This window comes from Vulpes vulpes, chromosome 6, assembly GCF_048418805.1.
Source record: "Vulpes vulpes isolate BD-2025 chromosome 6, VulVul3, whole genome shotgun sequence".
Taxonomy (NCBI): Eukaryota; Metazoa; Chordata; class Mammalia; order Carnivora; family Canidae; genus Vulpes; species Vulpes vulpes.
In genome coordinates, this window is record NC_132785.1 from 89,386,096 (window position 1) to 89,410,115 (window position 24,020).

At 38.8% G+C, this 24,020-nt stretch overlaps 2 protein-coding genes across 3 annotated transcripts in view; one reads left to right on the plus strand and one right to left on the minus strand.

The window, feature by feature from the left end:
- The first annotated feature begins 751 nt into the window (after window positions 1-751).
- Window positions 752-15,819, plus strand: RTRAF (RNA transcription, translation and transport factor). The gene is made up of 8 exons (XM_026000696.2): window positions 752-925; window positions 2,494-2,618; window positions 4,596-4,695; window positions 9,314-9,400; window positions 10,264-10,352; window positions 12,824-12,892; window positions 15,338-15,386; window positions 15,490-15,819. The coding sequence occupies exons 1-8, from the start codon at window positions 865-867 to the stop codon at window positions 15,642-15,644; spliced, it is 735 nt and encodes a 244-aa protein (XP_025856481.1). The 5' UTR covers window positions 752-864; the 3' UTR covers window positions 15,645-15,819.
- Window positions 15,820-15,923: 104 nt separating this feature from the next.
- NID2 (nidogen 2) overlaps window positions 15,924-24,020 on the minus strand; it is a 60,773-nt gene continuing 52,676 nt past the window's right edge. The window contains exons 14-21 of one of the 2 annotated variants that reach the window (XM_026000694.2): window positions 23,669-23,890; window positions 22,883-23,052; window positions 20,482-20,611; window positions 19,843-20,014; window positions 19,173-19,330; window positions 17,821-17,944; window positions 16,889-17,001; window positions 15,924-16,590 (exon numbers count right to left, since the gene is read on the minus strand). In XM_026000694.2, the coding sequence (XP_025856479.2) occupies window positions 16,580-16,590; window positions 16,889-17,001; window positions 17,821-17,944; window positions 19,173-19,330; window positions 19,843-20,014; window positions 20,482-20,611; window positions 22,883-23,052; window positions 23,669-23,890 (1,100 nt within the window). In that variant the 3' untranslated portion in view covers window positions 15,924-16,579. Of the gene's footprint in view, window positions 16,591-16,880; window positions 17,002-17,820; window positions 17,945-19,172; window positions 19,331-19,842; window positions 20,015-20,481; window positions 20,612-22,882; window positions 23,053-23,668; window positions 23,891-24,020 lie in introns of those variants that run through there. The other variant, XM_026000695.2, reaches the window with a different exon arrangement.

Consider the following 24,020-nt stretch of genomic DNA (forward strand, 5'->3'; position numbering starts at 1 on the left):
ACCATCAAAAGACACTAACCATTGAAAAAAATTATAAACAGGTTTTGCTTTAGAAAATCACTCTAGTTGCTGTAGGGGGAGAGGGAAGGGAATGGATTGGAGAAGGCAAGACTGACTCTAAGAAATCTGATCATCAGAATAAGCAAAAAATAAGGCCTGATTTGAGGTAGCATCAGTGGAGTTGGAAGGAGGTGAGGCACTTGAGACTTGAGAACAGCAGGGATGGATGATCTACTGGGTGCTATGACTTGAGTGAGAGGAAGTAAAGGATGGCTCCCAGTTTCTGGCTTCAGACTCGGCAGCTGGTGGTGAGGTCTGGAACGATCACACAGTGTTACAGTTATACGTCTACTCGTGGGTCTCTCCCAACTCGTCTGAAAGGGACGTTGCGAAAACTCTGAATTAGCAGTGTAAGAAGAGCACCTATTATGCGGGAGGCATACCATACACGAATGAGCGAGTGGACATAACTGAAAATACTAAACAGTAGAAATCACATATTTACTATTCGCTGCCTGCCGTATCAAAAAGGCAAGGAACACAGGAAGGAACGGCCTCGGAAAACGAGACAACTGGCTTCTCAGCCGCTTTCTGCCTATTGTACAACCAGGAAGCTGACAATAAAGTTTATTTGAGCGTCGACGTGCCTCGACGTGGCCCCGCCTCCCCACCCGGAGCCGCGATTGGTGGGCATTGGCAGGCCCCGCCCTTCCTAAGCCCCGATTGGCGAGGGCCGCCGTCATTTCGGAGCGTCCCGGCGTCTGCCCGCCCTTTCGCCGCGTCGCCGGTGCCTGCGCCGCCCGCACCTCCTCGCCTCTCCTCTCCCGGCCGAGGCCCGGGGGACCGGAGCGAGACGCGGGGACCATGTTCCGACGCAAGCTGACGGCTCTCGACTACCACAACCCGGCTGGCTTCAACTGCAAAGGTGAGGCGGCGGCCCCAGGCCGGCCGCGCGTCTGTGACCCCGCCGGCGGCCGCTCCCTCAGCGCCCCCAACCCGGGCTCCCCACCGGGACCCCCTGGGCCTGGTTTCACGCGGGGGTCCCCTGGCCCCTCCCCTCCGGGCCGCCAAGCACCTGTTTTCCGCCGCCCGTGCTGGGCTTCGGAGCCACCCCCCTCCCCCCCCCCCCCCCCCCACACACCGGTTCCTGCCTGGGCATTGCCACTTTGGGCACTTGCTAAAACTCCAGCCCCCACCCCCCACCCACACTTGGAAACACACTAAGAGTATTCGCTTTCTAACGTAGCTCTTCAGCTACTTGGTTCCCCCGGGTAAGAGGGCGATACTTGAAGCACAGTGCTGAAGTCTGAGGAAGGTGCTGAGTAACTTGAAGACTAGTTCGCTGCTCTCCGGGAGCTAAGGGGTGGGTGGAGGGGGGTGCAGGCGGAGCCCACCCTGCAGTTTGAGATCAAGAGAGTGCACAGTGAGGTCCAGGACTGACCGTGTTGGGGTAAGTACGCACCGCAACAGGCTTATGGAGGCGTGCAGAAAAAGTTAATAGCAGGCGATCAGGGCGATTGAATTGTGGATGGGAAGGTGTTTCCGATTTCCCAGCGTTAAAATTCTAAAAAGCATTAACATTGCTCCCCATTGTTGCTTAACTGCTCCCCACCACTACCCATTTCTTCCAGAGTTTTTGGCCTGGGGTTAGACTTACAACTTTGAAAGTGATCTCGTACAACCCAGGGTCCTTAGATCGTTGTATGGTTCTCAAGACTTCATAAGGGAAGCCCGAGTTTGAAATCGGAAATGATTTCTGAGCAGTTAAGGGTGTTTTGTTGATCTCCTATAGAAGCATATCAATGTATAGGATTTTGTCTTTCTACTTTGCCTTCATTTAATAAAAAAGGGTCAGTGGCAACAGAGCTTAGATCTAGATTTGAATCTTTGGACTTCAGTTTTCTCTTGTATAATTGGGGATATTACCTTCCTCAGAAAGATTTCGGAGGACTAAGTGAAATGTATCAACTTTTCTCAGGTGTACACTTATGACAGGAAATGACAGTGGTATCTTCTGTTCCTGTTTTGTCATTTGATTTCTTGTACTTTACTCTTACTTTGCTGTACATTTAACTTTGCCCAGTCCTCCCTCACTCCCCCCCCCCCAAAGGAACTGGAATAATAACCAACACTTATATAGCAAAACTATGTGCCAGCCACTGTTTTTATCTTTATTTTATCTTCATAACAACCGCAAGAGGTAAGTCGTATTATTATGCTCATTTTGTAAATCAGACTAAGGCACAAGAAGTTTAAGCCCAAGTTCACACAACCACTAGGTGTCTGTAGCCAGAATATGAAGGCAGGCCAGAATTTGAACAGAATATTTGCTAATCTGTTCATCTAAAACTTGTGCTTTCAACTTCTACTTCAAGCAGCTCAGTTAACTTACTCTTTTGGAGTAATAAAAAAAGTCCACAAGACCATTTATTTGTAGAGAAGGAAGTGGTTTATCTAGTGCTTCTAGTGATTTATGAGATATTTTCGTTGCAGATGAAACAGAATTTAGAAACTTTATTGTTTGGCTTGAAGACCAGAAAATCAGACACTACAAGATTGAAGACAGAGGTAATTTAAGAAACATCCACAGCAGTGACTGGCCCAAGTTCTTTGAAAAGGTAATGAATTAGAAGGTTAAATAAAAGTACACTGTACAGAGAGCTGAGCTTTTCTAAAGATCATATGAAGACAGTCAAGCTTAAAATTAATTCTGTTCAAGATAGTAAAAGTAATGATCAGTGTTAGAAAAACTGGATATGAGAGATACAACTTTTTATTATGTCTTTAAAGCAAATTATATTGTCTCTTCCTACAAGCTTTCAGTGTTAGAAATAGTTTTGTGTGGAAACACTATGAGATTTCTATTCTATAAATGTTAAAAGTGGCCAAAATCAGATTTTTTCCTTAGACCCAAAAGGTAACAATAACACACTTACTTTGTTAAAGACACTGACGTGCTTAAAAACTAAGATTATTTCTTGTTTGTGGTTCTGTTTAACATACACATATGTCCATTGTTGTGTATGCTATAACTAATCTTGAAAAAGTCTGTGTATATATCTTATTTTTGTGGCCAGAGTAATTTTCCCGTTGACTTAGTTTAATTGTAACATATTTGCAGAAAAGAGAATTGTTTCCAAATTAGAATAAAAATCACATTTTCCGGTATCATTATTTACATTAAACATTTTTATTTTTATTTTATTTTTATTTTATTTTTATTTGCTTCTGCAAGGTGATCAGATACTTTCTCGTTAGAATCAGAGAGTTTATGAATTAGGGAATTGTGTAAGTTACACACTAGTCCTGTGACTACAGGCAAGTTTTATTAAACTTTGTCTCATAATCAATAAATGATATAACAGTAGTTCCTATGTGATAGTGATGGAGTGTATTGTTAATGAGTGATAATATAGCCAGGCCTGGCCCATAGCAAGTGCTATATGCTTTATTTCTTACCCTGCCTATATACTACCATTATTGCTACTACTGGATTATTTTCTTTTGCTCTTAAAAAGTTCTTTGTGTTTGTTTTTTTAATATGTTTGAGACTTGGAAACATGTTTATATCACACCACATGACCCATTTGTGTGTGCAGAACAACACATAGTTTCATATAAGACTATTTGAAGAATATAAAAAATCTTCTAATGAAAAACACTTAGAAGTGACGGTAAAATAGGATAACTTAAATATATTGGAATTTACAGTCCAAACAGACATTATCTTTCAAGTTGGTCTCTTTGGAATGATGATGTCATTGTTTAAAGCATATGCATAACTTTTGTAATTACTTTTAGATCATGAAACATATTTTAAATATCTTTCATATTGATAATTTTTTATACTTTGAAGGTAGATTTGTTTTTTGTATCATGACCAAATCATGTGAATGAGATGTTTTCTTTAAAGCAAGGGTATAAAATTTTTGGTTAGAAAATGAGTTATAACTAAAAAGTACTGATTATTAATTAGGCCCAAAAGGGAGTTGCACAAATTTTTACTAATAGCATTGCTCCTGGAATGAGATTTTAAGCTCCTGAGAGACACATTTGAAGGATAGTGGCCACTTTATATAGCTTCTGGCATTCTAAAATGCTTGGTTTCATTCTACATCTGTGTCACATGGCTGTGGCATTTCCATAATATGAAAGCTAAGATTTAGATAATAATTGGTTTATTTGTATATTCTTTTTAAAGGTTTGTTTGTTTTAAATTCCATGTGTTTTCAGACCTGGAATCAGAAAGTTTAGGTTCAAGTCCTAGATCCAAGTTGTGTAGCTATTCACAAGTGTTAATATTGAGGCCTTATTTCCTCATCTATAAAATAAGGAAGTTGTTCTAGATCAGTGATGCCCTTCCGGGAATCTGCAAAAGTCAAAAATTTTAAAAAGCATGATGGAAACAATTTTTTTCTTTAAGTGGTACACTGAAATGTTTCCTTTGTTTGGGTTATATAATTGCATCAACAGTTTAGTAATGTAAATGTTGTTTGCATTCATAGAGATCCAAACTAAGATCTCTTTCAATTCTACCATTTTTTTCTTTCTGTGACATTATAGTAATAATGAAACTAGATATTTTTTCTTCACAGTATCTCAGAGATGTTAACTGTCCTTTCAAGATTCAAGATCGACAAGAAGCAATTGACTGGCTTCTTGGTTTAGCTGTTAGACTTGAATATGGAGATAATGGTATGTTTTTGGGGGAATGTGTGTTTTAAAGAGAGGGAGAAGAAAGGTGGGGGCAAAAGGAATGTTAAAATGTAGTGAACTTAACAGTTTATTTTTTGTAACCATCCTTTTATGTCTAGCTCTCATTCTCCCCCCAACTCCCAAATTGTCTAGGAAAGAGTTTTCTTTTCAAAAATTACAGTCTTTTCATTTATTAGAAAACATGAAAAGCAGCCCTCTCATTGGTACTTAGATTTTTCTTTTAGAATTTGGGAATATTAAGAGAATTGATAGTATTTCAGAGTGTTATTTGCAGCAGGTAATTTCTCAAGAAATGGAAACATACATCTAATGCCAATAGGTACTATAGGCCAAAATGTGTTTACTGCTTATATTTCACGTTGTTTTATTATAGATACTTATTTGGAAACTTTTGAATACTAGTACCTGCAGTTAAAAAAGAAAGAAAGAAAGAAAAGAAATTCCAGTAAACTCCTGTTTCTTCTCATTAGACCATTTCATTTTGAAAGGCCTGCCAGGATCTAAAGGCAAAGTCCAGTTATCTTACCTCCATCCTCGGAGTTTTATGTTGTTGTCTTTTATGGGGCTGTAATTCCCAGTCCTTGTCATCTTCTGCTTTTGAAGACTTTTTTTTTTTTTTTTTTAAGATTTATTTATTTTAGACAGAACATGCATGAATGCCCATGAAGTGGGAGGTGGGGACAGAGGGAAAGAATCTCAAGCAGACTCCCTGCTGAGTGAGGAGTACAAGGCGGGACTTGATTCAGGACCCCTGAGATCATGACCTGAGCTGAAACCAAGAGTTGGATGCTTAGCCGACCTAGCCACTAAGCACCCCTTTTGAAGCCTTTTGGACCTTTGTCTTCTTTTTCCTCCCATTCTGTTGCCATCCATCTTTTCTGATGTCCATTGTATCTTCATTCCCACTCCTTTCACCCTGGTTCAGGCTCTTGTCATTTTCTGCTGAGATTATTGCAGTATCTTTCAAACTCCTTTCCCATTAGCATAAACCTCTATTTTCATCCTCAGGCCCTCTGGGCTTATTTTTTGAAACATAAATGTTTTAGAATTCTCTGCTTTGTTTTCAAAGAACAGCTCTTACATATTCAGAAACACCATTGCTTTCCCCTTGTCTACAAAAGGAACTCCAGGTCTTTTGGCCTGATTCAAGACCTTTGATAACTGGTGTCTAACTAGTATTCACATACTTGACATCCCAGCCAAACTTTAAGAGTGCTGTTTCCTGCTTCTATCTCTTTTTCTCCCCTAGATTTTTTTTTGCGTACACTTTTCCTTGGCCATTATGTCATGTCAGTCTAGCTCTACACATCCAAATGCAACTCATGTTTGCAAGATCCAGCTCAAATGCCACCTCGCAACAATATTTCCTTCTCAACTTTCATAGCTTTTAACTCTACCTTGTCTACTCTTTAGGTCATTTGTCACTTTCCACTTTGCTTATATTATATGTCTTATTTGCCCCACTAAATTGTAAGCTGATACTCAGCTTTGTTTCCTATGTAGTACCTCTATTAGTTTCTTGTTACCACAAATTCAATGACTTAAGACACAATTTATTATCTTACGTTTTGGAGGTCAGAAGTCCAACTTCTGTTTTACTGGGTTAAAGTCAGTTTGTCTACACAGCCCTGTTCCTTTTGGAGGCCTTCTGAGAAGATCTATTCTTTGTCTTTTTCACCTTCTAGAGGCTGCTTGCATTCCTTGACTGGCTTCTTTATCTTCAGATTTACAGCATAGCATCTTCATATCTCTCTTGTGGCTCCATTGTCCCATCTTCTCTGACCCTGATCTTCATGCCTCCCTTTTATAAGGATGCTATGATTATATTGAGTCCACATCGATAATCCAGTATAATCCACCTATTTCAAGGTCCTTATTTTAATCACATCTGCAGAGTCCCTTTTGCGATGTAATGTAACATAATCGTAAGTTCCAGGAACTGGGATAATAGATATCTTGGGGTTAGGGGCTGGGGAGGCAGGGGAGCAGTCATGATTTTACTGCTACAGTAATATGACATAGTTTGTCAGTTACAATAGATGTGCTTATCAACTTTAATAAATGATGAATATGGTTTATGAATGTTTAGGTACATGTTGGATACAGAGCATCCAACCAGCTGTGTTTTGCTGGTTTAAATTTCAGAAGCCTTATGACAGAAATCTTAAGGAAAGCTCTAAGACTTTCTTTACTTTCAGTTTTAGTTTAGAAAAAAAAATAGTTAAGTCTCTTCCTTTAATAAGTATGTAATCTCAAGTCTTGGTAGCATTGGTTGATTTTTAGGGTCTTTAGCAAAGTCTTTATGTGTTGTGGTTTGAGTTGGCAGAAACTGTTAATTTGCAACAAAATTTTCCCCAGCTTTTCCAAAGTGTTCCAACTATTCCCAAATACAATTGTCACATTTCAGTTCATTCATGTTTTACCCTTTTATTTCTCTTGTCCTATTTTATAATACTGCATGTTTAGGTTACCTGGGTACCAAGAACAGTAGATGCCATATGAGTGTGTGTCCCTACAGTTGACTGTAGCTCTTAAGTACAAATATCTATTAGTAATAGCAGGGTCTTTTTTAGTATGTTAAAAAAAAAAAAAACAAACTAAGAGTTTATGTCTGAAATATAAATTTTTTATATTGAAAAATTATAGTTGAATTTTATTTGAAACGTTAGTTGAATTATAGTTGAAAAGTAAGTAGTATCAAAGTATATTAAAAGTCTAAACTTGAAAACAAGTTTCTGTTTAATTTTAAAATTGAGAATTGCAAACCCTTTTTTGGAAAAGGGTTAAAATAGTAAAACTATCCCTTAGCAATAGGAGGTGCTGTTGTTCTTTTGCTTTACTTTGATATGTTTCATTTTTCCAGACTTTTAAGGTATTTAAATTTTTTATTCTCATTTGATGAAACCATTGTGAATTTCTATTATTTGTGCCTTAACATTTTTAAATCCTTTCATTAGCTTGTCAATTAAGGTGATTTACAGAAGTTGCAAAATATTACAAAGAATTTTCACATTTCTGTATTTTATAGATGTTAACATTTTACTTAATTTGCATTATTCTCTATATATACATAGACATATATGTACCTTTTTTCTCAACCATTTTAAAGTTATAAATGATTCTTTCCCCTTATGTACTTTGATGCACATTTCAAAAAAAAAAAAAAAACACTATCTTACATAATTACAGTACAGAAATTAACTTTGATTCAGTACTGTTATATATAGCTATTACTCAACATTTCACCAGTTGTCTCAGTAATGTTCTTTATAGCAAAAAACAACCAATCCTGGACCATGTGTTGCATTCAGTTGTTCTGTCTCTTTAGTGTCCTGTCATCTGGGACATTTACTCAGTCATTATTTGTGCCTCATGATGCTGACATTTATTTTGTAGAGTGTCCCTCAGTTTGGGTTTGTTTGATGTTTCTTCATAAGTAGATTCAAGGTTTGTACTTTTGTTAAGAATAGCACAGAAATAATGTGTTCTTCTAAGTTAGTGATATGCCCTGTTACTGGTTATGTTCTAATCACTTTGATAAGGTTTCTCCACTGTAAAATTAATATTTTCCCCTCTGTAATAAATTTGTATCTTGTGGGGAGATACTTTGAGATGATGTCAGTATGCTTTTGCTCCTCAGACTTTACCTCTACCTTTAGCTTCCATTTGATTATTCTTGCCTGAGTCCATTATTATGTTGATGATTGCCAGTGGTGTTTTTCTAATTTCATCATTTGTTCTACATTTATGTGTTGGCTTTTTACTGTAAAGAGCAGCTTTCCTTTCTCTTCAATTTATGTTTGTCTATTTAAATCATTATAGAAATGTGGATTCTTATTTTACTCAATGGGCCATAATCTTTGGTCGTTGTATATTTTGATGTTTACACTGTTCCAGGTTTGGCCAGTGGGAGCTCCTTTAAGCTAACCCCTGACTGAGTTAAATTTTAATGTTTTTATTTCCCTCTTTCATTTATAAATCACAGAAACACTATGGCATTTGGGGCATTAAGTTTAGTGAATTTTTATTAAATACTTAAGAGTTGTAAAGTCTTTTTAAGTGTTTTCTCAAGTAAAAGTAAGTAAAACTTGCCTTTGGAATTGTGAGTTTCAGATCTCCATAAAATTAGATTTTTGTATGATGGTGTCTTTGAAGTGCTGATTTTTTTTAGAAAGCACAGTGTTTGGATTCCATATATGGCATTCAAAAGACTTAGGAAGAAACTTTTTAGCAAGTTTGTATTTAATCTTGTGTAACCTATACTTAACCTTCCTCTGATTCTTCCCCTGCTAAGTTTCTCAGCAAGCTGTAAATGCATACCTTCTGTCCTCAAATTTAGATGGTGTTTAAAATGTCTTACTTGCAGAAATGTTAATGAAGAGATATTTGTATAGATATGTCAGTAATCATTTTAGCTTAATCAGGAAGCTACAATCGCATTGTCTTCTGATGGATTTTTTTTATAGCAAAAAATAATTTTGTTTGGATGAGTTATCTTATGCTTATCAGTTTGGCTCAGTTAAATTCAATAAATAAGCAATGTTTGTTTTACTTTAAGGTGCAGTTCTACAAATTGTATTTTTGCTTATGTTTACAGCTGAAAAATACAAGGACTTGGTACCCGATAATACAAAGAATGCTGACAACGCAGCTAAAAATGCTGAGCCGTTGATCAATTTGGATGGTAAGTATGTAAGTGCATAAAAATGATCGTCAACATTTTTGGGCCCTTGAATGTTTATTTCCTAGAATGAGGAAGTCTTGGGTTCCTTGGTTTTAGTAAATTAAGAATGCTTTATTTTGATGCTTTATTCTCTGTTTTTATTTCATTTACAGTGTGTTTTCTCCCTCCTCTTAGAGCTGAATATTTGAATGTTAGAATACTATTCTTCAATCTCTTCATATTAACTTGGGGGTTTTGATTTGTATATAATCATGGTGGTGATTGTTTGCCTTTCTGGATGCATAAAATATTTTTTCTAATCTAATAACATTAGACAAGTGGTAAAAATTTTTCATTATTTTCACTTCTAGATGCCTTTAAGTATTCTCTTTTTAAAAGTATAAAGATTCTATTATAATAATTTAAGTATTCTTTCATGATAGATTCATTGTGACCTATAATTTACAAGTTACTCTTAAAAATAAATAAGCTGCTTAGAAAGACTAGAGCTACTGCTTAGAGAAAAGGTTTGGGGAAAATTGTCCATTGAAGGGGTCTGGTTTAAAATTAATAGCTTTGGAAAGAAATGTTACTTAAGTGTTACATAAATGTGCCCTGCCAGAAAAGTTACAGCACAGTCCTAATGTGAGTTAACTTAGTTATTTATTGGATTGTTCAGCGTAGATGATTAATACAGACCCCATTGATCTCATCAGTTTACCTAATCGTCAGTGCCCCAACAATTCTCTTAGAAGCAGTTTTAAAAACTAAGAGACTTTTTTTGTTATTGGAAAATTAAAAATGTATTTTGTAAGTTTATATGCTTACATATATGTAACTACATGTTTGCAGAGCCATAAGTTTCCATTTTTAATCTTTTATAGTAAATAATCCTGATTTTAAGGCTGGTGTAATGGCTTTGGCTAACCTTCTTCAGATTCAGCGTCATGATGATTACCTGGTAATGCTTAAGGTCAGTTGCATATTCTTGATTCTTGACAGAAACTCTTTATGTAGAAGAAAAACTTCAGTTTCTAAAAATTACCTATGCTTGATATGTAGATATATGGCTAAATGAAATATTGAGGAATGTGAGACTTAAAGCAGATTTCATGACTTAATCTGGTACCAGATTATCTGTAACAACTAACATGAAAGTGTTTACTTTGTGCCTGCCACTGTCCTCAATCCTTGGCAAAGATGATCTCATTCAGTCCTCCTAGCAATCCTGGAGGTAGATGCTGATATCCTTTCATTTTAATATGAAAAAATTGAGACTTAGAATAGATAAATGATGTCTAAGATGAGAGAGGCAGGATTTTAATCTAGGCACTCTAACCTTGTGGTTTATTCTTTTTCTTGTATCTGCCCTTCTATTTAATAAGTCCTTTTAAAGATGCGTGATATGTATTCACTAATGGAAAATGCCAAATTAGTCCTGGTGGATGTGGTCAAAAATATGAACTCCAAAATCTTTTTTTTTTTTTTTTTAAGATTTTATTTACTTATTAACAAGAGACAGAGAGAGACAGAGACACAGGCAGAGGGAGAAGCAGGCTCCATGCAGGGAGCCTGACATGGGACTTGATCCTGGGACTCCAGGAACATGCCCTGAGCTGAAGGTGGCGCTAAACTGCTGAGCCACCTGGGCTACCCTATACCCCAAAATCTTTTTGAGGACTGAATGTTTTTATTTTCCTAGTGCTCCATCCTACATAGGCCACTCAATTCATGCCTGCAGTTCAGGGAACCTAATGATCTGAAACAGGTCTCTTCTAAGAGGGAAAACATACTCCTACTTCAGAAGATTTATGTCATGCAATTGTGATAGTACAGTGGGCCAGGATAGGGAGAAGGGAGCAGTATATTTAAGGTACTTAAGATTCCAGACTTAGAAATTATTATAGAAATTAGTACTGATTTTATGAGAAATTGAAGTGCTTTGGACTATATACAGGTAAATTACCTTAATCTACTTTGCAGTTAAATTCAGTAATTAAATTCCATTCTACCCACAAAAGATTAGCCAAAACTAATTCTACTTTTTAGAATTGTGTGTATTAAATGACAGTTGTAATAAGAGAAAAACTGTTTCTAGATTATTAAAATTCTCTATACTGGATCTGCATGTTAACTCAGATTGGATGCCAAGAGACAAAAAGTTGGGTCAGCTGGCTGGCTCAGTCAGTAGAGCAGGTGACTCTTGATCCTCAGGGTCATAAGTTCGAGCTCCATGTTGGATGTATAGATTACTTAAGTGAATAAATAAATAAAAACTTTTAAAAATAGAGAAGTTGTTTTTATTGAAATTTAGCCCTTTCAAAGGCTTGTTCCTTACTCGGGCCATTATGTAAATTGCTTTGGAACAGTAGTTCTGCAGTGGTCATGTCACCTTTATTCATCAACTGAGTGAGAGGACAAATAGACTAGCATATTTGGGGTGCTTTGGTTAGACTTTAAAAACCCAAAGGGAAAAAGTATAAATCAGCCATAATCAAAAGCATTATGTGACGCCTGGGTGGCTCATTGATTGAGCATCTGCCTTCGGCTCAGGACATGATCCTGGGATTCCAGGATCGAGTCCTGCGTTGGGCTCCCCACAGGGAGCCTGTTTCTCCTGCTGGGTCTCTGCCTCTCTCTCTCTCTGTGTCTCATGAATAAATAAAAATCTTTTAAAACTGTAAAATTCTAAGCTGCGTGTTTGGAGTTATTTTAAGAAGCATTCAAACAGCCCATGACAACATGGAAAAAACATTTTGATAGGTTTGCCAACTGAGAATTGATATACTATTTGGCAACTAGACTGATGAATAAATTCGTGATCCCGATTAAAGACTGGTTTAACGATTCTTTTTTTCTTTTAATGATTCTTTTTAAATGTAGCATTTGGCTTGCATTAATGATTTTTTTTTAAGTTTTTGCACTTGAGTTAAAATTGTTATCCACTAATTAAAATTCCATTTTAAAAACCTTTTTTAGAGTATCTGCTTAGGTACATGCATGCACTTGTAGCTGCCATAATAAAATGCTTTGGTGATGAAGAAAAACAATGTCGTATGAGAGATCTGAAAACATTTTACCATAATTAAGTGAAAAAAATCAAGGACAGTGTGTATTATATGCTAACCCACTGTGTCAAGAGTTTGTGTGTGCATTTATGCTGGAGCATGCTTATAATGTAATAGAGTCCTTGTAATGATCCACAATAGTCTGATTCCAGTGACTGTGTAGAGGGATGATTTTGTTTTGTTTATGAACATCTTTCCACATTATAAAATATTAAAAGTGAAAGCTTTCTGTCAGCAGTTTTGATTTTAATTTATTGGTGAATTTGTTAATGAGGTGTAGGTAATTCTAACTTCAAACTGGGTATCATTATTCTCTAGAACTCAGCAAAAAGGCGAACAGCCAGTAAAAAGTAAAAACTATTTTTGTGTTTCTTAGGCAATTCGCATTTTGGTACAGGAGCGCCTGACACAAGATGCAGTTGCCAAAGCAAACCAAACAAAAGAGGTATGCGTTATTTTTTAAATAAATTTTAAAATAATTATTAATGAAAGTTCCTTCTGGTATTCTTATGATTTAGTATCTTTATGTATTTGGTTAAGATAACCATTCTAGTTAGAACTGCCCAGAAAAAGGATAGCTTATTTCAGTGGGATTGAATTTGGTTTTAAGCAATTTATAGCTATTTTTGAGTGAAAAACTTCACTTCATACCTTAAAGCAGCTACTGATAGCACATCCACAGTCTACCAGCACAACCACTGCACGAGCCCAGTTAAATGTTTAAGAGAATTTACCTTGTAAAATAGTATTATTGGGTTATTTTGACTAATTGCTCAAAAACAGGATACAACTTGTCTTACTAATTTTTTTCTTTTTTGACCTAAATCTTGTCCTTTCTCTTTTGTTCAGAGAAATCTCTCATTTTATTCATATTTCCTAGCATCACTTAGGAGAAAGTAATTTATCCCTAAATAGTGTTTGAGCTCAGGCAGTCTGATCGAAGAACCAGTGCTCTTAATGGTAGTTGAGGACAAAGGTCTATGTATGAACGCCCGTATGAGCTAGTTGATCAGCCCAATTGAAGGGAGTAGGGGGGCACAGAGGCTATATTAGAGTATAAGTTTCTGGGTACAGGTGACTGCAGCTGTCACCTTTCTGTCCTGATTTGTAGGCTGGGGAATAGTCTTAACACCATAGGAATAGTCTTAACAGGGATCCCTGGGTGGCGCAGCGGTTAAGCGCCTGCCTTTGGCCCAGGGCGCGATCCTGGAGACCCGGGGTCGAATCCCACGTCGGGCTCCCGGTGCATGGAGCCTGCTTCTCCCTCTGCCTATGTCTCTGCCTCTCTCTCTCTCTCTCTCTCTCTCTCTCTCTCTCTCTGTGTGTGTGTGTGTGTGTGTGACTATCATAAAAAAAAAAAAAAAAAAAAGTCTTAACACCATAACTATTTTTCCCTTAATTCTGAGGTATTAGAGATGAAGCATACTAGAAATCCAAATACTCTCAAAGTCTCATTGACTAAAGATAGTGCAGAGAATGTCCTCAGGCGTTAGCAGCAGCTGTTGCAGGTGTCTGATCATGCTTCTTGCTATGCATAGATAACTGCAATGAATGCCTTGGATATAATGGACATTCTAGATTCTGGTCCTTTTTTGTCTCCCCTAATTCCCCAATGTCTTTTGTCCTCTGATCCCATCTTTAGCAAGGCCCAGCAGTGTTAAAAAGTTACTAATGCCAGGACAGTGTAGTCCCCCCTGAAAGACACTGTTTGTTTTAAAGGCTCTTATTGCTTATTAATTATGTATGAATCAGACCACTGGAAATTGGATTAAAGATCAGCTTCTTTCACCCACACTGTAGAACAGGCAGTAAATTGTTTGGGCATAATAAAATCATTCATTCATTCATTCAGCGAAACTATGCCCTCAGTTTGAAGGCAGTGCAAATAAGGGCATAGCCATATCTTTTTGCTCTTGTTTGCAAAGTAAAATTTTATTTTATGTGCTCTAAGTCCTAAGTTTAGTACCATGCTATGGTACTTACAATAAGTATTCTTGTTTATAACCATAACTAGCATTTGGGTCATGTGGGATAGCTTGGTGGTCTGTTGACAGACAAAGCAAAAACAAGACTGACATAGAAAGCCACTCAGTGCAATTCTAGTTTTTAGTTTTGTTTGCTGAATTTACATACTCATTTATTTCTTCACTTAGATAATATTAGTTATTTTAAGGCAGTTGGAGCCTAAGTAGATTTACATTAATGGATAAGGCAAGATCAAGTAGTGACAGCTTAGTATTTATAACATTGAAAGTATAGATTTTATACAGTATGATCAGAGTTTAGACTGTTCCTGTTACTGTGAACTCCATATGTTTGGCATCATGGTTACCATCTTTGGCATATCTCTGTGTAGGTACTGACCAGTTAACTAAATGGTTTAGAGTCTGTTCATTTTCGTAGATTTCAGAAAAATTTCCAAATGAGCTATTACTGAAAGTTTAAATTATATATAGGTAATCTGGTAATCATGCTAGCTGAAGAAAAGGTTGTATTTTAGATTTTGTATAAAGATAAATTAATGTGCACAGAAATATTAAAAATAATCCTGTTCCATTTGCCCTGTACTCTGCTGCCAACTATAGCTAAAGTAGGGCAGCAGCAGCCCTGCTCAGCTGCCCTTCCCTAGCAGCGGTGATAGAGCATAGCTGTAAAAGGAGCTACTGTTTTGTATGCCTCGTCTTAAAAGAGGGAATGGGTGATACAGAACTAGCTTCCACTACTACATGTAGAGGCCATTCTTTCATCAAAAGGCAAATCTAGAGAGAAAATTTATCTGTCCCCTTGCCACTGCAGCTAAAAGGGTTAACAGAATGGCTAGTTGATTTTCAGTTATAGGTGAGAAAACATGATTCTTAACTATTTTGACCTTTTTTTTTTTTTTTTAAAGGGCTTGCCTGTTGCATTAGATAAACACATTCTTGGTTTTGACACAGGAGGTAAGTGATTTTGTTTGAATTCAAACTATTTTTAGACATTTGGGGGAGAAATGGGCAATAAATGGTCTTGAATACTGATTAATGCAGTTTTCTTATAAAATAGATGCAGTTCTTAATGAAGCTGCTCAAATTCTGCGATTGCTGCATATAGAAGAGCTCAGAGAGCTACAGACAAAAATTAATGAAGCCATAGTAGCTGTTCAGGCAATTATTGCTGATCCAAAGACAGACCACAGACTGGGTAAAGTTGGAAGATGAACATTTTAGGATTTCAGCTTCTCACCTGATTAGTACAATTGGGAGCCATGTACGCTCTGGCATGTGTTTGGAAATCAAATGTCACATTTTCAAGGGAAGAATCCTAGAAAATTGACTATGTTCTCAAGATTTACCATCATTGTTTTTTTTCTTTAATAAAGTTCAGGAAAGTGGATTTTTTCTGACTGCTGTGTTTGTGTATATAACTAATCATCCTCTTTGTGGTTGAGATATATGCCAACCCCCAGCTTTGTTATAGAGACAATACAGATCCTCAAATCATAGGAAAACTTAAAATATTTTATTGGAGTAATCTAGAAAATTTGAGAATTGTTACATCTTTGGTATTTATAAATGTAGTAACTTCTGTGGGTAAGTATACAGGGACTTACAGGATCAGAAGATACAAATTGAAACATTCTAGCACCTTTTAATATAAATAGAAATGCAGTGATGTAGAGGTAAAAAAAAAAAAAAAAAGATCTTTAAATAAGTTGGTTTTTTCCCCACCAGTTCTGCATAGCCTTCTCTAGGTCAAGGCTTAGTATCTTCAGGACTGTCTTTATATTGATAACCTATGCTTTAATTTCTTGGCCAGAAAGAATCCTTAGCAAAAATTAGACTTAGGGTCTTAACATATTCTAATTGGTTCTTAGTTGATTGAATTTGACCTTTTAAATATGATAGGTGTACAAAAAATTGCTTTAATAACTAACAATCAAAATGGTTACTTTTTAAAGCTTGTAGTAACTTTTGTTTTTCAAAATACAGTAGTAAAGATTGAGGTATTAACTTTCCACAAGATAGTCTTTTTGTACTGAAAGTGTTCATCTTGTAAGTCCAATTCCTTTTCACTTTCTTCACCTTTGTTTGTAGTAAATGTTCTTTAGGGTCCGATTCTGATTGTAAACTCCAAGTCCTTTATGATGCTGTATTTACTTTCTTCCTGTGAGGGGAGGTGGAAGGGACAGTGAGTGAATATAACCCAGTTGCAACAGCAAGTATTTTAAGGAGGATATGTCCTCATAGACTGACCTTTTTGTGTATAGTTAAGCTAGGTAGACTTAGGGTAGTAAAGACAGTTTACCCCTATGTATCAGCCATTAACTTTCCTATTCAAAGTGTCTCTCACTGGTCGCAGTGGCTGTGGCAGCAGCTGGTACCTGGGCCAAGTGTAATCTGTTATCAGGTATATCCTTCTCTACCCTGCTGGTCTAAAGAAGCAGCCTGAGCATTTTATTTACCTGCTGGGCAGTAGGGGTAGACTGCAGTTATCCCGTAGAGATGAGATCGCTGCTCTGGGAGATACTCATCAGTAAACTGGCCGCTGTCTCTATTTACTGATATGACACCATCCCTGGTAACAGAACGGAAGAGTAAATTTGTGGGATTGAAGGTGGGATAGAAAGTCCATTTCAATAGAGAATGTCTGCTAGCTAGTCTTCTAGAATGTATTTTTTAAAATTTTACCAAATGTGTTTTGACTCCTTTAGATTTCAAGATTTTCTCTATCAGTGGTTCTCAAAGTGGTCATCCCCAGACCAGCATCCTCTGGGAGCTTAATAGAAATGCAAATTTTGGGGCCCCAACTCCCAACTACTGAATTGGTAATTATGGGATGGGACCTGGCAATATGTTTTAACAATCCCTTAGCTAGATTCTGATGCCACACTAAAATTTTGAGAACCACTAATGTAAATCAACCTTTGCTGAACAATTTACTTGAGGATCTATTACAACACTAGGCCAATGAAATCAAGACTGCAAGGCTAAGGGAAATTAGCCTAAATTATTGTATTTCTCCTCCTGCTAGGTGGACAACTAATATATATCCATAATGTCATTTAAAAAAAAATCAATTTAAATCATACAGCTAATATATACCTCATGTTACCACTTATGTGTAGTCTTTTATTCTCTGAAAATCAGATTTAGATTAATGCACTTCATTTTTGGATTGTTTAGTAATCTGCTCTGCCACTTTTCAACAACATGTGAGCAATACCATTATGATTTTAAAAGCAACACTTGAATGATATCTACTAATTAAGAAATAATGAAAACTTAACACTCTCCACTGAATTACTAAAGTCATTAGTGACATTAGGTAAGACAGGTGGTGTGTCTTCCAGAACAGTTTGCTTTTTCAGGCTTGGCTAGTGTGAGTCAGGCTTACCTCCTCCAGTCTGTGTGGTAGAAGTGATCTGCATAGCTAACAATACTGAAGGGGTAGTTGAGGTTGTTCTGAATCACACGCCGTCCAGTCCCATCAGGTAGTGTACACTCCAGTTTTTTGGTTCCTTTTAAAATATCAGAAAGGGAAAATGAGATCCTTTCATACCATGAGGAAAGAAAACTCCTTTGCCAAAAATACTTGTGGCAGGTAGGGGCCTTCTGAAAGGAAACATAGGTAGAATAGGGAATAAGATATTTTATTCCCAATGCAGTGTTAAAATTTAAAAATTAAAATTTTCCTATTCTATTTTCAGTCTTCAGTTTGTTTAATAGCCTTCTAGTTTTTAGAATTTGGACTCCTGTGAAGAGAGGATTGCATTTTTTTTCCCAAAGTAGGACATTAGACATAAACTTTACCCTAATTAATTTCAAGTATCACCTCCTAAATTGTAAACATAACATCTAGATAAATACTTGCCTTTTGTAAGGAGTGTATAATGCCTTTTAACAAAATCCTTAAAGACTTGTTTTTTTTCTAGATACAAATTGAAAGTCAAATGGTAACATGGTTAAAATGGTAATGTGGTTCGTATTTTTCAGTGTAAAGGAAGCAGTCTTCAAAATTTTGCAATACCTAATCAGTTTCTTATGGAAACTGGATTTAAATTTCAAATAGTTTTTTACATTGTAACATTAGAAAAAATAACTTGATTTGGACCAACTGGCTTAGATTATAAATTCTTTAAGAATGAATATTTTCAGATTCCTTAGTATGTAAGTAGACATACAGCATCTGGTCCATTGTTCCAGTGAGGAAATCACACTACAGAAAGCAAGACCTTGAGTTTCGGCAACCCCAGCTTATTCCTGAAGGCCATCCTGACATGTCACTTTCCAAAGAGTTTCCCTCAGCATTAATAACCTACTGACTGGGAAAGCAACAGATACTTAAAATGTTCTTACTGGCAAAAAAAAGAAAACCTCTTGTTCACTTATCTAGGTTTGTCAATTTCAACAGCAGGTAAAGTTTTTTACTTTAAACAATATACGAAGTGCTTGTGTGGGGAAGGGCAAGTGGTACAAAAATGAGTTGGACATAGAACTAGCCCTCAAACAGCACCTAATTCACAGACACTGCCCCCCCGCCCCCGCCCAAAACCCCAGGAAGAATTATAAGTATCAATACAAAGTGTTAACAGTTTATACACCAACTAAATGAGTAGTTCTGGACCATACTGTTAAAAATTTAAACCAAAAGTTCTACATGATGAGATTTGGTTTTGTAAAATCTGTGGTAGAGTGCTGGCACCCATGGTAATGAAGAGCTCTGTGTTTGCCTGCCACCAGTAATACCTGCATCTGCCCAGCAGAGCAGTTTGGAGAAAGGGTCAAAGGTTAAACCATTAGGTAGTCCAATGTCTTTATTCACCAGAATTCTTCTGTTTTCTCCTTCTAAAGAAGACGTTTCAATTTTAGGAGCTTCTCGATTCCAGTCTGTCCAGTACAAGTTGCTGTGGGATAAATTAAATATAGTGAAAATGAGGCCAGAGAAGTAAGTGTCAGAGTCTGAGTTTGGTTACTTTCACCATTTAATGATGATAAACCTGTGGCTTCAACATGAAGATTTCCTAATGCATTACTGAAGGAGACCTGCCTCATTCAAGGTTAAATGTTAGCCTAGCCTGGTCACCTGATCTGTATCAGCCCCCAGTCTGGCCTGGTCACCTGATCTGTATCAGCCCCCAGTCCCTCTCACATAGTCTCTGAATTCTCTATGTATCATACCACAAATTAATAATTTTTATTTTATTCATTAGTTTACTGTCTTCCTTCTAGAATGTGAGCTCCATGAAAGAACAGACTCTGTCTTTGCCTAGAACAGTGTTTACACCTAGTAGATCTTGTTATATTCATGCATTGGAGGTTTACACTCTTGTTCTGATCCTCCTCACACGGCGTTTAAAATCCAAGGGCTTCAAATTAGGATCTACAGGTAGCAGGAGAATCAGGAAGCCCAGCTGACCCTCGGATTGGATCCACAGCAATGGCTCGAGGATTCACCAGTTCCGTGTGGAAGAGAGCTTTGCGCTCAGAGCCATCCAGCCTGGCCCTCTCTATCTTATCCAGGCCACTGTCCGTCCAGTACATTGTTCTACGGAAGTGGTCGATGGCAAGTCCTTCGGGGCTTATCAGACCTGAAAATAGAACAACAAGACTGGAGTATTTGCAGGTATGAAAAGAGAACAACCTGAAGCAGAGCGCTCTACTATGTTTGAAAAGTCCAAGTTCTGAGAGGATCTCAGTTATAAGAACCAGGTTAATAGAGAAACAGACCTTTGTTAGTTGTTCTTCCACCTGTAGTTCTCTAGGCCAACACAGCCACCAGCCGGACCGCAGCAGGCACAGCTCCGGGCTGGGGCCAGGCAGCAGCAGCTGGGGCCAGGCTCCGAGTGCTCAGCGCAAGCCCTTTCTGCGGAGAGCCCTGTTCCTCAGTAGGCTCACAGTAAGATCCCTTTATCATTTCTTACATTATGAATGCGTGTTTACAGAGGGACTAGTATTGCACCACTCAGTGAAGTGACTTCTAGAGCACTTAACCTCTCCTGTTCAACTTAGTAGAACCAAATGAAGAACAAAGTGTCTTCTGGATGAAGTTGCTGACCTGAATTGATGATCGTCTCAGGCTCTGCTCCTGGTTGCAGACTGGCGCGGCTGATTGTCCGCCCAGCAACATCTGTCCAGTACACCATCCTCTCGTGGCAGTCATAGTCAATTCCCACAACTATGGAGCCCTTCATGGACCAAAACATGAAATTGGAAGAATTAGGACTCCTTGCACGTCCCTGGGGCTCTCGCTCAGCTGTCTCACACATGGCTGTAGTGAGCAACCTGTAATACAGTCATACGGGCAGCCAAGTGGCATGGTGACACAAGTGGGCTTGGAGGCGGACTTCTGGGGTCCCAGCCAGGCTTGGCCACTGACCAGCTGTATAACTTAACCTCTCTGTGCTTGAGTTTCTTCATTTGTAAAATGAAGATAACAATACCTACTTGATGGTGCTGCTCTAAAACTTAGTACCATAAATTCTTGTATAGTGTCCTAATCACTCATTTGTCTGGAGCTAGTGCTCAATAAGCACTATTACTGCCAGCAGTAATAAAATGATTTTATCAGCCCCTTTAGTGATTAAAGGACAAACATTAGTCTCAGCAAAGTAAGTTCTTAATATTTTACCTGGGGGTGGGGGTAACACGGACAAAACTGTTACTCCTTCCAAATGAGATCAGCATCAGCACTTTTGAAACAGCTTTTCTAAAATTCACCAGCATGTAATGACAAAATCTACTCCCCCTTCCCCTGTGAATATAATCTTTCCCTTGAGGTGTAATCGCTTACCCCTATATTTCTGCTTTGAACTATGAAGCAAACTTTTTGGATGTACTCTTATGTAAGTCTCCAGTTAGGATGAGTTAAGGAACTGGAGAGTGGGTGGCCAACAAACCTCTGGCTAGGGAGGTCCTCCCTTTGTTATTGCTAAATAAATCTTCTTCTTCTTTTTAATGCTGAGTCTGTGATACTTTTTTGCAAAACTCCACAGTACTTGCTTCATTCAATTTCCAACTCAGACTCCTGGTCTGAGAAACCCAACAGATGTGCAAAGCAAACATCTAGGGGCCATCTGGCTGTCCCTGAGGTCACACCAGGTCCTGACTTGCCTAACACAGCCTCCTGGGGCTCGCTTGACATGCCTCTGGGAGAGGAGTCAATATAAAAAATACTGAACAAAGCAGGATTTGGCTCCTGTGAAAAAAATGGGCAGTGTATATGGAAGGATCTGAAGGTCAAAGTACAGTTTTACTTGAAAAGTAAAAGTCCTCTGTCTCAGGCAGGAGTGTACATCCATGTGGGTTTCCATTGACTGAGGGAGTCATGGGATCCGTTAACCCCTGTACTGACTTCAAAGTTTCTTGGAAGAATAAATCATATTAAGTAAATTTCTCCAAGATGTGCTTATAACTCATGTTCCATTCTCTTTCAATTCCACCCCTACCACTACCACCACCACCATGACCTTGCCCTGGGAGAGGCAAAATCAGAAATGCAGTACAGCCATCAGACTTGGCTGGAATAGTTGGATTTGAGGTGTTGACAATTTCTGAGTTTCTACATCTTTTAGGGAAACTTACAAAACAGCATGCTAGTGTTTGCTGACTACAACAAAACCTAAATCATGACTACAAAACCTAAATCTTAAACACATCTTCCTCTGAATACTGGCTGCTTCTAAATTTTTGGAATCAGATAAGGGGTTAGTTTGTTAAGTAAAGGCAGACATGGACATTATACTATTCTTTATTCTAGGTAAGCGAGTACCTGCTGCATGAGGTTTAGAAATGGAATCACACAGCTTTCCTTTATAAATGTCTGTGCCTTTCTGGTGAACTCCCTTCTCTTTTCTCCTTTAAAGAAATCCCTCCTCCAAAATGGAGTGCCTTGGCAGAAGGGATCCTGCAGGCTCAGGAAGCAACAAGCACCTAGGAAAGCTTGTCTGCTCCTTTCTCAGCATTCCCCTTCACCCAGATTTTCTGTGAAGGAGTTGAAGAGACTGATCCACAGAGCCAAATGGGGGGAGGGATGGGAAAGGAGGGGGCTGCAACAATGAGGTATTGGTGGATTTGTTTCCACTTGGGATTCTCAACTGACCACAGAAACCACACCCTTGAGCTGGACCTGTTGGACCCTCTGGAAAGGTCTAGCATGGAGAGAACCCTGGGGATTGGGTTCTTTTAATTTCATCTTGGATCATCATATAACCTCACTATCCTGACAACTCTGAAATTCCCTTTCCACATATCTGAAACCCCATGAACCACGGGAGAAAGCGTTGGTTGGTAAAGTGTGATTCTCGGCAACACTGCCCCCATTTGCTGTGGTAGCAGAGTCAGACTCCTGAAGTCGGACTACAGCCCAGAAATCCTCTAGGACCTCCCTCTACCCCAGGCCCTTGCCCGGATCTGAAAGCCCTGTGCGGTCCCACCCCCACGGGAGAAGTCCACTTTACATGCAGTGACAGCAGGGTCTTGGCCATATCCTTCTGAAGCTTGGTACCATTGAGGGGCAAGTGACCGATCTGCTGGCCCTGGGCATAGAGCAGGAAGGTGCCCACAGACGGAGGGGTCACATCAGGCCGTGGCACGGGCCGGACCGTGGGCGGAGCCACGGTGGGTATACCTGCGTGGAAGAGGAAAGGAATCAAGGGTAAGTGGGGAGAAGGGAAGAAGTTACTTTCCACATAGCAGAACCTCCACAAACATCAAAAGGTTTTTACCCTAGACAGATGTGTTCCAGATGTTCCTTAAAAGAAATTCTAATTTCTAAGGGTTCCCCCCCCCCCCAAGGATTATGTAAAACACTGCCAATTACTAGGGAGGAAGACGAAACATTTCCCTCAGAACAAAGCAAAAGTTTTTTTTTCTTCTTAAGGGGAAGAAAAAAAAAACCCCGCCAGTATTGTGTCCGCTTTTCTTTGGGCCCTCGGGGTGACACGTGTCTTCTTTCACCCTGGGCTAGGGAGGAGGAGTAACTGCATGTTAAACTGACTTCCAGATGTTCTAATTACAGAAACTGCTAATGACAAAACCAAACACTAAATCCAAATTGGGTTCTCGGGTAGACTAGATTATAAATCAACAGCGTAGGAGTGACTTCTCTCACTGGACTCTACCCTTCATTTCCCTCCCCACTGTCACCCACAGCTGGCAGCTTCCCTACCGAGACCCCGAAACCCCGCAGAGCTGTCGAGGTGACTGGGGCGGGGCAGGGGGGGCTGTCCCTGGGGACTGCTTACATGCAGGGGTGATGCCTGGCTGGGAGCGGGTGCCCTGCACTTCTCTGCCGTCTTGGTCCACACACCAGCAGAAGTCACTCTTGCCATGGCATTGCAGGGGGATGAAGTGGCCCAGGTCATCGCACTGGGGCACATACTGGTCGTCCCGGGGCGTGCCACCATAGTGCTCCAGCAGGTTTTCCCTCCAGCGCTCACAGACGGTCTGGGGCCTCTGGGTAGGCTCTGAGCAGATGGGGACAAAAAGCCTTTGATGGTGAGTCAAGGAAAGAATGCAGCATGTAGCTGAGGATCCCTGCACCTGGCCTCCCGCCCTCCTAGTGTCTGCTCAGAAGGCTTCAGCCAGGCCCCTGGA